The sequence below is a fragment of the Pelodiscus sinensis genome, chromosome 3, assembly GCF_052426305.1.
Source record: "Pelodiscus sinensis isolate ZL-2025 chromosome 3, ASM5242630v1, whole genome shotgun sequence".
In the NCBI taxonomy this organism is placed as follows: domain Eukaryota; kingdom Metazoa; phylum Chordata; order Testudines; family Trionychidae; genus Pelodiscus; species Pelodiscus sinensis.
In genome coordinates, this window is record NC_143054.1 from 162,756,840 (window position 1) to 162,771,419 (window position 14,580).

The 14,580-nt window shown below is 45.8% G+C and overlaps 1 protein-coding gene across 9 annotated transcripts in view; it reads right to left on the reverse strand.

Moving 5' to 3' along the window:
* CLIP4 (CAP-Gly domain containing linker protein family member 4) overlaps positions 1 to 14,580 on the reverse strand; it is a 111,577-nt gene that overhangs the window by 36,329 nt on the left and 60,668 nt on the right. For all 9 annotated transcript variants that reach the window (XM_075925360.2, XM_014569787.4, XM_025180990.3 and 6 more), the window contains one exon: positions 9,323 to 9,441. In XM_075925360.2, the coding sequence (XP_075781475.2) occupies positions 9,323 to 9,441 (119 nt within the window). The remainder of the gene's footprint in view (positions 1 to 9,322; positions 9,442 to 14,580) is intronic.

A 14,580-nucleotide genomic window follows, 5' to 3' on the forward strand; every position in this document is an offset into this window, starting at 1 on the left:
ACTGTTTCAAAGGGTTTGAGAAAGAAAAGGAACTGGAAGACATCTCTAATAACATTGTACAGCTGGCGAAAGAAGTGGATCTGGAAATGGATAATGAAGACGTACACAAACTGGATGAGGCTGTTGAGGAGGAGATGAGCAATGAAGATTTAATGCAGCTTGAGGTGGAGAGGGTAGCAGAGGAAGAGAGACAAACAGCCCAAGAAGAAGAAGAAGCAGCCCCCAAAAACTTTGTGATGAAAGAAATGGCTGCAGCTTTCAGCAAATGAAGGAATGCAAATGTTTGAAAAAATGGCCCCTAATGTTGCGAGATTCTCAAAGGTGGATCGTTTAATTCAAGACGCCCTGGCTTGCTATAAGGAAATGTATAATGAGAAGAAAAAACAAATTGTCCAGTCCAAAATGGATATTTTTTTAAAGAAAGCCCTCAGCAGTGCTGCCTCCCATACTGAACCAATGCCTTCTACAAGCAAAGGAACTGCTGAAATAGAATCTGTTGATGACGTTGATGATGTTCTTACTGTAGTTTTTTACTCCTCCGATTCCTCATCCAATTAATTCAATTCACATTACTGTATTTAAATTACTGCATTGTGTTTTGTATTTCATGTTCATATTTGTTAAATAAAGTTTGCTGTTGCTGCAGTAGTGCTGTTTTTTTTTGTGTGTTTCTATTTTTCGTTGTTGATTACTATGTCGTTAGTGCTTGGTTACGCTTCGAGTGCTTCGCATGGGGTATTTCCGACTTACGAACAAATCGAGTTACAACCAGCTATTCGGAACGTAACCTGTTTGTAAGTCGGGGAACATCTGTACTACCAAATACTAGGCATCTGGTGTGGTAAGACCCATACACCATGTTTAGAGCCTAGCATATCACAATCTAGTAAAAACCTTGCCAGAAATTGTAGCATAGACCATGTCCTGGCTAACCATATCAAATTTGGTAGGTTGGCAACAACTGAAAACCATTGCCAGCACTATCTCTGGGGGGGAGGCAGAGGTGTAGTGAGGGACCCAAAATGAGCTGGGACTGAGCAGTCCTAGCTTGCACTGGGTCCCAGACTACTGCTGCTCTGCTTTTTAAATGCTCTTAAGAAAGAATGCTTTTAAATAATTTTAAATGCTTTTTAAAAAGCAGGACTGCAGTGGGCCAGGGTCCGACACAAGCCGGGACTGCTCAATCCCGGCTCACATTGGGTCCCCTGTTGCAGCTCTGCCTTTTAAATGCAGTAAGTGCCTGGCAGCTCTTACTACATTTAAAAAGCAGAGCCACAGCAGTCTGCACCATCCCCCGGAGCTAACCACCTTATCCACTAATCAATTAGTTTATTAACTGCTACTTAACATCCCTAGCCCAGTTTACTGGTCCTCCTGTCTCTCCATTATGTGACAGGGCATCCCACACAGTATACTGTCCATAAGCTGCATACTGGGAACTTTATTTCAAGGCAGTATGAAAAAGCTACCTAGATTTTCCTAGAATACAGTGATGCAAAGACTGTTAGCTTGGTAACCGCACACACAAACAAAACTGCCATGGCTGTATGTGAAAACAGCTGCTCCATGAACAGTTTAGCTATGTTTGTTGTAAACAAGGTTGGATTATTATTTAGCATTTACATTATGATAGCAACTAAAGGATACTAGGTTGGGACTCACTGTAAAAACATGATTGATGACTGTCCCTGCCCCTGCCCCAAAATACAAATGTGAGGATCATGAACTACTTTCAAACACGTGGTTGTACATGTGTTGGCAGGTCTTAAAAGATACACGTTCTATGCATGAATAAACATTGATGCTCTTAGTCTAGTTCCTAATGGACAGTGCAGTCTCAGTACACACACTAACAATTGGTAGGGCATAAGGACCCATAATGCAATTCTTAAGATAAGCAAATAAAATACTTCTAAAAGCATTTACAATTCAGACTTCTTAAAGGTTTAAAACTGGCTCTCTCACTTGGTAGCAGTAGAAGTGAAAATGGCAGCTACAAGGAACATGTAAGTTTGTGGACACTGTCCTAGAAGATCTTATGGAATTATTTTAAAAGAGCACAGTGGCTCTTTTATTTATCTCTTTAATAACATGGTCCAGGCACACCCATAATTTGTCATAGACCTATTATTTTCAGTAGAACAGATGTAGGAGGAAAACGTGCAACAGCTTGTGCAAGATCATTAACTAAAATAGGCGTAGCCAAAATCTCTCCTCCTTCCCCACAGATCACTAGTTGAGGAGGTACCCATCAAACTGTTTTAAAGATGTATAAAGGCAAGCTGGGCACTATTCTTAATCTACACATGGATCATTATAACCAAAATCCCACACTTTAATATTTCCATTACTCCAAATCTTTTCTTTCTGAAGAGCATCCATAACAGAAGCCCCCCGGTTTCCTTCAGAACAAAGTCAGAGTTACTAATCTGAAATATGGGAGGTTCAGAAGACACCACAGGGGCCTTTCGCTGTGTATAAGTGGCATTCCGATCGGTCAGAGAAAGGCTGTTTGGGCTCATGATTAAGGCCAGGTCTCCACTGCAGGGTGAAAGTTGCTTTAAAGTACACAACTCCAGCTACGTAAATAGTGTACCTGGAGTCAACACATCTTAAGCTGAGAATGGTGCTGTCTCCACAGCGGGAGGTCAATGGATTAAAATGTTAAACGCTCCCAATTACTTCCCTTACTCTTTGAGAAAGTGAGTAGTACCAGGATAAAAGAGGGAGCACTCCGTGTTTGATTTAGTGGGTACTTTCTAGACCTGACAAATTGAACCCCGGAAGATCGAACGACAGACTGTCATTCCTCCTGGAAGTAGAGACATAGCCTAGGGCAGTGGTCTCCAACCTTTTTACACTCAAGATCACTTTTTAAATCTCAGAACAGGCGAAGATCTACCGCCCCACCCCTTCCTTGAAGCCCTGCCCTCTCTATTCTCCTCCTGTCCATCACTTGTTATCCCCAGCCCTCACTTACACACCCTGATAAACAGTTTATTTTAAAATTATGCAATACATAAAATTAAAATCACGTGTTTATAGTTATGAAATAAATGGTCTGTTTTTTATTCATGCTATTTAAATCTAAAATGAAGCATTTATAATTATACATTTTGAGGGGACAGAGTTCTGCGGCTGGGGGCAGGGGAGAGGGAACAGGGTGCTGGGAGGGCAGAGAACAGGGTTCTGCAGCAGGGGACAGGGTGCCAGTGGGGACAGAGTTCTGTAGCTGGGGACAGGGGAGTGGGGTCTGGGGACAGGGGGTGGGGTGCCAGTGGCAGCAGAGAGTCCCCTGTATCTGCCTCCTCCCAGGATTCGGCCTCGCCCTGCCCCCCGGAGGGAAGCCAGCACATGTCTCCTCTGGGCCCAACTCCCCCCTCCCCCGCGGCACAGGGAAACCCCACGCATGCCTGTCCCTGGGCCAACCCCTGTGGGAGCCTGCTCCGGGTGCAACCTCCCCCCTCCTGCGGCATGGCCAACCCCCACAGGCGCCTGCCATGGGGCCAAACCCTCTCCCGTGGCGCAGTGTGGCCAACCCCCTCCTGCAGCATGGCCAACCCCCGCGGGCACCTGCCCCGGGGTCAAACACCTCCCCTGCGGCGCGGCCCAACATGGCCAACCTCCCCTCCTCCTCTCCCGCAGCATGGCCAACCCCCACGGGCGCCTGCCCCTGGGCCAAACCCCCCTCCCGCAGTGTGGTGCAGCCCGACCCAGCCAGCTCCCTCCCCTCCTGCAGCGCAGCCAAACTACGGGGCCGACCCCCGCTCCCGCGGCCCAGGGAAACTCCTGCGCTCAACTCACCCCTCCGGTGCCAGCGGCGCAGGGAAGCCGCTGCACTTCTCCTCCCCCAGCTCGCAACAGAGCTGTGGGAGGGGAACAGCCCGCGCACTTCTGGAACCCCTGGAAGTGACGCGGGCTTCAGACAGGACTTCCGTCCACCCCGCAGGAAGCTGGCACTACACTAGAGGTAGGTAGTGGGGCTTCTCGGGGGTGGGGGAAAATCGGGGGTTGGGGTGCCCGAACGCCTCGCGATTGACTGGTTGAGGCCTTGTGATCTACCAGTCGATCGCGAGGGACAGGTTGGTAACCACGGGCTTAGGGCAAGCCTACTAATAGTTAATATACAGTATCTGTTATGATCTTAGGCCAGGTGTACACTACACCAGAAATTCAACTTAAGATATGCAACTCCTGCCATGAGAATTATGGAGCTGGAGTCGATGTACCTTTAACCAAATTTCTGGGACAGCCCCATTGTGGAGGTCTGTGGAAGCAGTGGTCTTCACGTAAGTACAGACAAGGCCTTAAGTTACAGTTCTGTGTTTCCGGGTAGAGGTACAGCTCTGTGATAATGACTTCTTTAAGTGACAAAGAACCACTAACCAATAAAAAGAAAGGCATACAGTAATGGTACAATTTGAGGAATGTGACTTTTAGACAGAACTGGATTTCGACAGAAGTCTAGGGTTGGATACATAACAGATCCCAGCCACCCAAAAACGGAAATATTCCAAAATTCATTACCAGTGATTTTCAGACAGTGCCACTCAATATAGTACATTTCACCTGACCAAAACCTAGGACTGGTTGTTACTGTGTGTGTGTGTGTGTGTGTGTGTGTGTGTGTGTGTGTGTGTGTGTGTGTGTGTGTATTATTTTTTTTACACTATTTCAAGAGACAAAGTAGGATTTAGTGGGTGAGCGAGACAAACTTTTCATCTTACACAGAGCTCTTCTTCAGGTCTCATCAATGTATTCAGTGGGTATGTCTATGCTGGAATTTAAAACCGACAGCAAGACCATGTCAGTTGTTTCAGGCTCACAGAGCACAGACTAAGCGGTGTTCAGTTATGGTGTAGTTCTTGTATATGTTGCTGTGGGCCGTCGACCTAAGTTACACAATAATAATAATAGTCCCTTAATAATGTAGCTCCAGAGTCAGATACCTTATCCACTGTGCCACTGCACATACTTTTCTGCTTCCCACGGTATTTTCACAGCGGTAAGTCAACAACTGGTGCTCTCCCATCGACTCCACTTACTCTTCTCATTTTGATGGCACACCAGAGTCGACAAGAGAGTGCTTAGTGATCAATTTGGATGGATCGCTGCCCATCGATCCAGCCCGTAGTAACGACATACCCTCAGGCTCGCAGTTACCGAAGCTCTGCAAGTAGAGCAAGGTGATTTGTGCCGACTCTAGGTTTTTAATTTCAGTGTAGGCATATGCAGAGTGTCACCTTGTATTTATTTAGCTGTGAAAGAGATTGTTTAACACAGATACTTATACAGTAATTCCTCATTTAACACGGTAGATACGTTTCAGAAAATAATATTGCTAAGTGAAAACATGCTATGCGGGGTCAATTTTCCCATTGAAAATAACGGAAAAGGTGGGAGGTTGCGTTTCAAGCGCATGTGCGCTTGCAGCTCCAGCCTGCACTTGTTAGCAGCTGGGACCGGGACATAAGGTTGGCAGAGAAAGAGAACTGGGTTATAGCAGGGATGGGAGGTGTTTGGCTCTGGAGAAGGGACGGGAAGGACAGGGGAGGGGCCTTGCAGCTGGCGGCTGGGTTTCCCCAGCTGGCCGGTCACCAGCAGCTGCGTGGAGCTTCCTCTGCCTCCGTACAAAGCGGCGGAGGTTTGCTGCTCGCCACGCAGTTCCCTGGTGACCCCCTCTGGCCAGATGCCTTGCGTCTGGCCAGAGGGGGTCACCGGGGAACGGCGCTGCGAGCGGCAAATCTCTACCGCTTTGCAGGGAGGTAGGGGAAGCCTTGTGCAGCTGCCGGCCACCGGCCGGCCCTAGGGGAAATTGTGTTATTGCGGGGACAGAGTTGTGTTGTTTGAAAAATGTTCCCTAAAAAAAAATTGTGCTATCATGAAAACATGTTAAACAGGCACATGTTAAGTGAGGAATTACTTGTATACATCTTCCAAAGGACTTTTCAAGGGACCATTCAAGGTGAGGTGGCCAATTAACACCTTTCTTATCATGGTGGGGAAAGGAAGAAAAAGAACTGCCGGGAGAAGGGGGGATTGTATAGCTCAGTGGTGGGCAACCTTTTTTTTCAACTGAGCCAAATCTCGCCAAAACCACGATTGAAATTTATTTTGAGAGCCACATTTTTAAACCCGAAAATACATAGGATGGTACACTGTTTTTAGTTTCAATAAGTTTTTATTGAGAATATTCTGCATGCAAGTATGCCTTTTCACCACTCTTGGGTATGTCTACATAAAAAAAGTATGCTTAACTCAAGGGTAGCTAATTTAGGACAAAACAGTGAAGATACAGCAACACAGCATTTAACTCTTATTAGTATACTGTTAAAGTCTATAGGGCAGCCTCAGATGAGCTAGCACTGCTAACCCAAGTTTAAAGCTAAATTGCTGTGCCTTAGTGAGCATGAGTTAAAATCCTTTTCCTCAGCAGTGAACTGTTCTCTTCTGATTCCCCTACATCTCTAATCCTCCATCAATAGGTCTTTCTGAAAATCCTCATCCCCACTCCATCTTTCTGTGGAAGTTGTATAGGGCTCTTCATCTATACCTTATAGCCAAGTAAACTAAATTGCAAAGAAGTTCAACTACCATCTCTATGCTGCCAGCTCAGTATTTCAGATCAGTCTCCCTCTGTCCAAATTCACATCTCAAGCTTGAAATTCCTAACTATAAGGTCACAGAAAGCAAATAAAACCTTAAAATGTTCAGACTACAGTTACACATCACAAAGCAGCACAAAAGGAACAACCCCCTCCCAGCAGGTCAGTTTTAAATAAACAAAGCTTCCCCAGCAGTATCTGCAATCCAAACATGAGGAAGTGCATTAACTCACTGGAACAATTACAGAAAGGCTACAATAAAAAAAACCAAATCCTGCAACCCAATCGCCCTATTTTCATTGTTCAATTGCAAGAAGTGAGTAACCTCAAGGGTGAAGACTGCACTGGATTTTTAGAGAGCTTCCAGTTTCCAGAATCCCGGCTGTTCTTGTTAACACTTCTTAGAGGTATCTGTGTGTTGTCGGGTCTCTGGCTATCATGATAAGGGACCTTCTGCACTGAGTATCTTTGCACAGGCCCCTCCGAGTGATTACGATAAGAAAGAACTAGTATTTTACAGACTGTTTAATTCACACAGAAAGAAACTTCTTCTCTCATTTCAGACCAAGCAAAAATTCAGAATGAAGCATCGCTAAAATCCACCCCTCTACTCTCCCGGGCCGTTTATCTGCCCAGGAGTGTTTTACACAGGTTCAAACTAAATGCTCCAAAATGCTTAGCATAACGTTCAAAGCGCAACAGCAGCACAGGCCAGCCAGGGTGGGGGTCTCAGCTGAGAAAAGGCTCCGCAACAAAACAAACGAGCTGTGAAGCAAGGAGTGAGACCTGCGAGCAAAGGCAGCCCGCCCCAAGAGACTGGGGTCCCAGCACCAGAGACAGGCAGCTCCGTGTAGAGACCCCAACGCCACCACCCCCCGACCATACAATGCAGACACCCCGACTTCCCGCAACGAAAAGAAGTGTCTGATCTGCCCCTCCTCCACGCGTCCGCACTGTCCTTTCCCGCACCCCGCCCTTCCTGCCACTTCCCCGTCTGCCCTCTCGGTCCCCGCCCGCCTCACTGACCCGCCCCGTCCTCTACCCCTTCCCAGTGCCCCTGTCTCGTCCACTCCCCCGCCCCGCTGTGTGTCCGGCCGGGCGCCGTGCTGCCCCGGGCGCCACCCCCCCACTGCCCTTGCCCCCTCCTTTCTCCCCACCCGTCCCACTGCCCCTGCCCCCTCCATTCTCCCCCTCCGCCCCTGCCCCCTCCATTCCCCACCCGCCCCACTGCCCCTGCCTCCTCCTTTCTCCCCCTCCGCCCCTGCCCCTGCCCCCTCCATTCCTCCCCCACCCCACTGCCCTCCTTTCCCCGCCCCTGCCCCCTCCTTCTCCCCCCCGCCCCATCTTCCCCTCCGTCCCACGGTTCCTCCACCCGCCACTCTGCCCGGGCGGTGCCCCCCCGTCCCCGCCTCTAGCCCCCTTCCTTTACCCCCCCCCCCACTATCTCTATGCCCTCCTATTCCCGCCCCCCCGTCTCACTGCCCCCCGGCCCGGCACTCACACGAAGCGGCGCTGAGCAGCAGGAGGTGCCGAGAAACACCACCCGGCCCCCTTCCCAGGTGAGGCCCCGCCCCCGGAGCCCCAATGGATCCCGGCCCACGCCCACCCGCCCCCTGCGGCCCCGCCCCACTCCAAATGCGGTTTGAATTGCGGTTTGGTCTAGTAACTAGACTTTTGGGGCGGCCGCCCGAGAGGAGGGAGGGGAGCGGGCGCCCGGCACACAGAAGAGCCGCATTAAAGAGTGTAAAGAGCCGCATGTGGCTCGCGAGCCGCGGCTTGCCGACCACTGGTATAGCTTGTTGTAAACATCTATAAATCCAATGTATCTATTTAGTTCATTTATTTTTAGCATCTAGCAAAGTTACAAATTTAAGCTCCCAGGGTCATCCTTTAAAGGCGATATGAAGGTTTCCTTTGATGAGGAGGACAGAGAACTCAGATAGCCATACTCACCAGCTTGTTTTCACTTTCACCTTGAATGGTCCCTTGAAATGTGCATTGACTACTTATGCTAAACAATCTGTTCAGCCATGTATTTAGCTGCAACACTGAATACACTTACCAGATCTGAAGGAGAGCTCTGTGGAAGCTTGAAAGCTTGTCTCTCTCACCAATCACCTTCTCTCTTACATCTTGGAACCTACACACCCACATCACCCCTGCATGCAAGTTGTTTTCTTAAATGATAGTCAAATTAAATCACTACACTCTCTCAAATGAACTCACACAAGGAATTGATCTTTCAAAACTTATCCTTAACGTAAACCTGTCTGAACAAAAGGCAAGCCTGGAATGTAAAATCATAGCACTACTAGACCCCAAATCCAAGGACACTGGTTTTATGATTCTTTATAACAACCTAACATATATCAGCTTGCTAACCTTCAATGGCCCACATCAAACCCCTTTTGAATAAACAATCTAACCCTTATTGTCCACTCTGTTTCAAGGGATCTCCTAACAACATTACCCCTTAACTATCTGTGTCCCAACTTGTATTTAGCATAGAAATGCTGATTTCTTTCCCCAGACCTGAAGAATTCAGGGTAGTTTGAAAGCTTGAACTTTACACCAACAGAAGTTGGTCCAATAAAAGCTGTCTTACCCACCCTTGTGTGTCTCATTTATTCTGAGACCAACCAGGCTACAGCAACAATAAACTCAATCAAAATAATTAATTTTCATTCTTTTGGTTCATCTGAAAACATACACCTTACCCTAAAAGCAGGATTCGCTCCATGTTCCAGTAAGCACTTCACAGCTGCAGTACACAAGTTAAATGCAGCAATATGCAAAGCTGTTCCAAAATCAAAGTCACTGCAGGTGGCATCAACATCTGCAATTAAACATCACAGGAGAAAATGGACAAGGTGTTACTTCTAACATTTCATCCTACAGATTCTTTATGTAAGACTGCGCTTTCTGATGAAGTAACAAGATGTTTCCTTTTTTATTCATTGTTTAAACATGTAGAAACTTTGAAAAAGATGTATTTTCCAGCCACTGGGGGGGGGGGGGTTGTTACTTTCACTGATTACATCCCCAGCTTCCCTATTTACTTCATAAAAAGCAAATGAATATAATGACAGTAAAGAGACCTAGATTGACAGTTTACAAAATGAACTGTTATAATCCAATCAAGAAAAGGTACAGTATAATACAAATTCCCTCTGATTACCCCAATGTGACTCAACCTCCTTTTGGAACAATTACTTTCAGCTGATAGCAAAGAGCTCAGTTTCAATATCCAATCAATCTTTGGAGGCTAACAAAATGGGTGCCAGTTTGGAATGTGGACACATTGTCCAGAATTCCAACTCATTTCACATTCAATACCAAGCAACCTTCATATGACTTTCAGATGCTACTAGTTCAGATTTGAACTGGTGACCATTAAAATGGACACAAAACCTTTCAACTCTAATCTATGTAACTTCAGTAGGGGTACGGCTAGACTGTGGGGAGTTTGGGGGATGTATCCCAAAAAAACTCCACCGCGTCCAGGGAATGCATTTGCTCTTCCGCTTTTTTTTTTTAATGGGAAGTGCAAACGTGCTCTTTTGGAAATCCCTGTATTCCTTGTTCTACGAGGAAGAAGGGGGCTTTTGAAAGAGGGTTATTTTCCCACATTTGGCCCAGTCTAGACTGGCCAAATGTCAGAAAAGCCTCTTCCAAAAAAAAATTCGGAAAAAGGTACGCAAAATGCACTCCACATTTTGCATACCTTTTTCCGACAAAAACCTATAGTCTAGCCGTACCTAAAGATGGTCTACATGGCACTCCGATGCACACCAGAGTAAGACTTATAAATGTACCCTACTGTGTTGCATTCTAACTGTGCTATGCAGACCTTGCTGGAATACTTTAAAAGGTATCTACTAGGCTGTAATAGTGTAGTTGACTAAACAATTAACTAATTAGTGGGCACTAATTGGTTAACGTTAGAAGCAACACACAACTCTCACCGCCCCCTGCAGCTCTGCAATTACATTTTTTTTAAAGGGCTGGAAGACAGACCAAGGGCGCCATTTTGGGAGAGAGCTCACCAGGCAGGTGTGAGAGGCATGCAAGGAATTCAAGTACTTTCCCCTCACTCCCTGATAGTCCAGGGAATGGGATGAAAAACAAGCCACATTTCAGAGTGCACAGCTGCTGCACCCCCCTACTCTCCCGAAATGGTGCCCTTGCGACAGGTTGGCTCAATCCCGGGCTTCCTGCTGCAGTTCTGCATTATTAGTAGACTGGAGAGCTGGCACACAGGCAGGCTGGCTGAGATCCAGCTTGCGCCAGGTTCCAGCATACTCAGCTGTGGCTCCACATTGTTAGTGACTCCCCAGTCCACTAATAATGCAGAGCCACAGCGAAGTTAGTGCCAGACTCAGTGCAACCCAGGACTGAGCATTTTCACTGCTAACATGTATCTATGGTGACTACACAATTAATTAATTATATGCTGCTTAACATACCTAGTATTTACTTTGAATTAATCTACCCTTACGAAATGGAACTACACCAACATGAATTAGGTCCCTTGATATATAAGTTTAAAATTACTTTTATCATTAAAATATCTATGCTAATCCATCTATAAGATCAGACAAATGTGCATACCTTAGTTGGGTGTTCAAGCAGACATTTCCTTGTGCATGATTTTCAGTGGTACTGAAAACAGATAACACCAACTAAAGTCAATCAGAGCTATAGGTGTTCAGCACCTCTGAAAATCCAGATATTTTTAAATGAAAACCTTCAAATATAGTTATCAGGCCACAATCAAGTCCTCAAAACTTAAGTCACAGGAGGTTCTCTGATTTGGATTATACAGGGACTTTATAAATTTGCACAATATACATTAAAACAAAAATATATAGGCAAAATCTTTAGGCATGTTCAAACACATTTCCAGCTTAACTGGGCAGACTGTATAATTACTGGAGAACTATCTGAAGTGAAATAAATATATAGCAATACAGCTTGCTGTGAATGATGCATATGGGATTATATATCAGAAGCATGACACACACAAAAACATGATTTCATTCCCAATGAATGAAATTTCCCATATCTAACCGTGTTTACCAATCTGAGGATAAACCAGTTCTCCATAAAGGTTCACTCTAAACTTCTTACAATTGAGAATATTATACGAAATCATGCAGGGCATACTACTGCCGCAGTAAATCAAGCTCATGTGATATCTGGCTCTTCTTAAGAACAGTGTCTCTAAATTTGTGTATCACACATTGCACCTTTTGCTTGAAAGGTCTCATGTATCTTGTGACGTTTTCCCAAGAACAGATGAAGTGTGGATCCTTCCGTGGTATAATTGGGTCTCTCCACACAGCTCATCGCAATCAAAAAAATTAGCTGATGAGGGGCATGTCATTTTCCCAGATATGTTAGATTTGGTTTTGTTTGTTTGTTTGAATGTCTGGACAAAACTCTGCCCTTTCTTGGGGCAGCTGTGCAGGAGAACTGAAAAAGTATGACACCAGGTGTTTGTTTGGCACAAAAGCCATTCTACTGCTGCAGGTCAGGAAGACAGAAGGGGAGGATGGCTATTGTAACATAGGCTATGTCTACACTGGGAAGGTTTGGTGATGAAAGTGCTGTCGCCATGCAAAAGTTACCAAAAGTGAAAACAGATCAAACCAGTTTTTCTGCCTCCCATTGTCAACATTTCATGGCCATATTTCTAGTACCCTGTTGACAGATAGAGCAATGCAATGTGGGTAAGCATCCCACAGTGCAGTGTTATAGGAAGGCGGGGCTGATTCCTATGCTCCTTAGGATTCCCTCGTAGCTCTGCGAGCTTTCCATGCTGAGAAATATCACAGCAGCAGAGCAGTCTCTCCAGCCCTCTCCCTGCAGCAGCAGTCTGCCTAGAGCTGTGTCTCTAGTGTAAGGCAGAACAGGAGTATTCCAATGATTTGTTCTTTGTTCCCCTAACAGAACAGCTCACTCAACTGTCATATAATTCCCCAGAGCTTTGAAAGGAAAGGGGCACATGCCTGCAGGGCAGCAGAGATCACACAACACTGAGCACAGCCATCAGGGCAGGCACTCTGGGATGCTGGCAGAAGACAGTTCTATTAACAAATCAAACAGTAGAGTTCACTATGGCCCTTTGTCGACAATAAGGGGAAGGAAAAATCCAAAGTCTCTTACAGAGGTTGAAGTTTTTTGTTGCCAAAACTGTACGTTTATCCCAACAAAAGTCGCATTGCAGTGTAAATGCTCTCACTGTTTTGTCACCAAAAGGCACTTTTAGGAAACAAAATCTGCCAGTGTAGACAAGCCAATAATGTTAACTGTTCTTCAAAAAAGGAGCAACAGTGCTGCTTTGAAATGCCACAGGGAAGACAGGCCCAGGGGAAACTGCTTGAGTCCCCCACTGGCCCCGTGCTCTGGGGTTTCCAGAATGTTTCCAGTCACAATTCCAGGTCTTGGTTATGACTTATAAAGTCCTAAATGGGTTGGGACTTGTGTATTTGAAGGACTGTCTCCTCCCATACAAACCCACTTGGGGACTGAGGTCAGCTGGAGAGGCTCTGCTCTGTGTTTCTCCACTTATGGAGATAAGGTTGACATCTATGCAGAGCAGGACCTTTTCAGCCTCTTCCCCCCCCCCCCCCCCGGACATTCACCTGGAGCCATTGTTGGCACTGTTTCAGTGCCAGGCCAAAGCCACATTTTTACCCGTGCTTTTATTGGTGTTTAGTTGTGTATATGTCTGTGTGTGTGACCCTCCTCTTGAGGTGTTTTAGCAGGTTTTATTCCCCCTCTCTCCTCTCCTCCCACTTGGGTTCCTGTATTTTACCTCTATATACAGTATTTTTAAACAATTTTGTAAGCTGCCTCAAATATTTTTAACTGGAGGGGTGGGGTCGAAATAGTATAAATACATAGAAAGATAAATAAATAAACAAACAAACAAATAAGAGAGACTCATAGACTTTAAGGTCAGAAGGGACCATTATGATCATCTAGTCTGACCCCCTGCATAATGCAGGCCACAGAATCTCACCCACCCATTCCTGGAATAATCCTCTCACCTATATCTCAGATATTGAAGTCCTTGAATGGTTTAAAGACCCCAAGATGCAGAGAATCCTCCAGCAAGTGATCCGTGCCCCATGCTACAGAGGAAGGCAAAAAACTTCCAGGACCTCTGCCAATCTACCCTGGAGGAAAATTCCTTCCCAACCCCAAATATGGTGATCAGCTGAAGCCTGAGCATGTGTGCAAGACTCACCAGCCAGATACCCAGGAAAAAGTTCTCTATAGTAACTCCTATCATTCCACCATTGGCCTATTTACCACTGATAGTGAAAGGTCAATTAGTTACCAAGATCATGTTATCCCATCAAACCATCCCCTTCATAAACCCATCTAGCTTAATCTTGAAGCCAGATAGGTCTTTTGCCCCCACTGCTTCCCTTAGAAGGCTGTTCCAGAACTTCACTCCTCTAATGATTTGAAACCTTTGTCTAATTTCAAGTCTCAACTTCCTAATAGCCAGTTTATATCCATCTGTTCTTGTGTCTACGTAGGTATTAAGCTTAAGTAATTCCTCTCCTTCTCTGGTATTTATCCCTCTAATATATTTAAAGAGAGCAATCATGTCTCCCCTCAGCCTTCTTCTGGTTAAGGTAAACAAGCCAAGCTCGAGTCTCCTTTCATAAGACAGGTTTTCCATTCCTCGGATCATCCTAGTGGCCCTTCTTTGTACCTGTTCCAGTTAAAATTCATCCTTCTTAAACATGGGAGACCAGAACTGCACACAGTATTCCAAATGAGGTCTCACCAATTCCTTGCATAATGGCACTAACACCTCCTTATCCCTACTGGAAATACCTCGCCTAATGCTTCCCAAGACAGTATTAGCCTTTTTCACGGCCGTATCACAATTGCGGCTCATAGTCATCCTGTGATCAACCAGGACTCCAAGGTCCCTCTTCCATTATTTCCAACT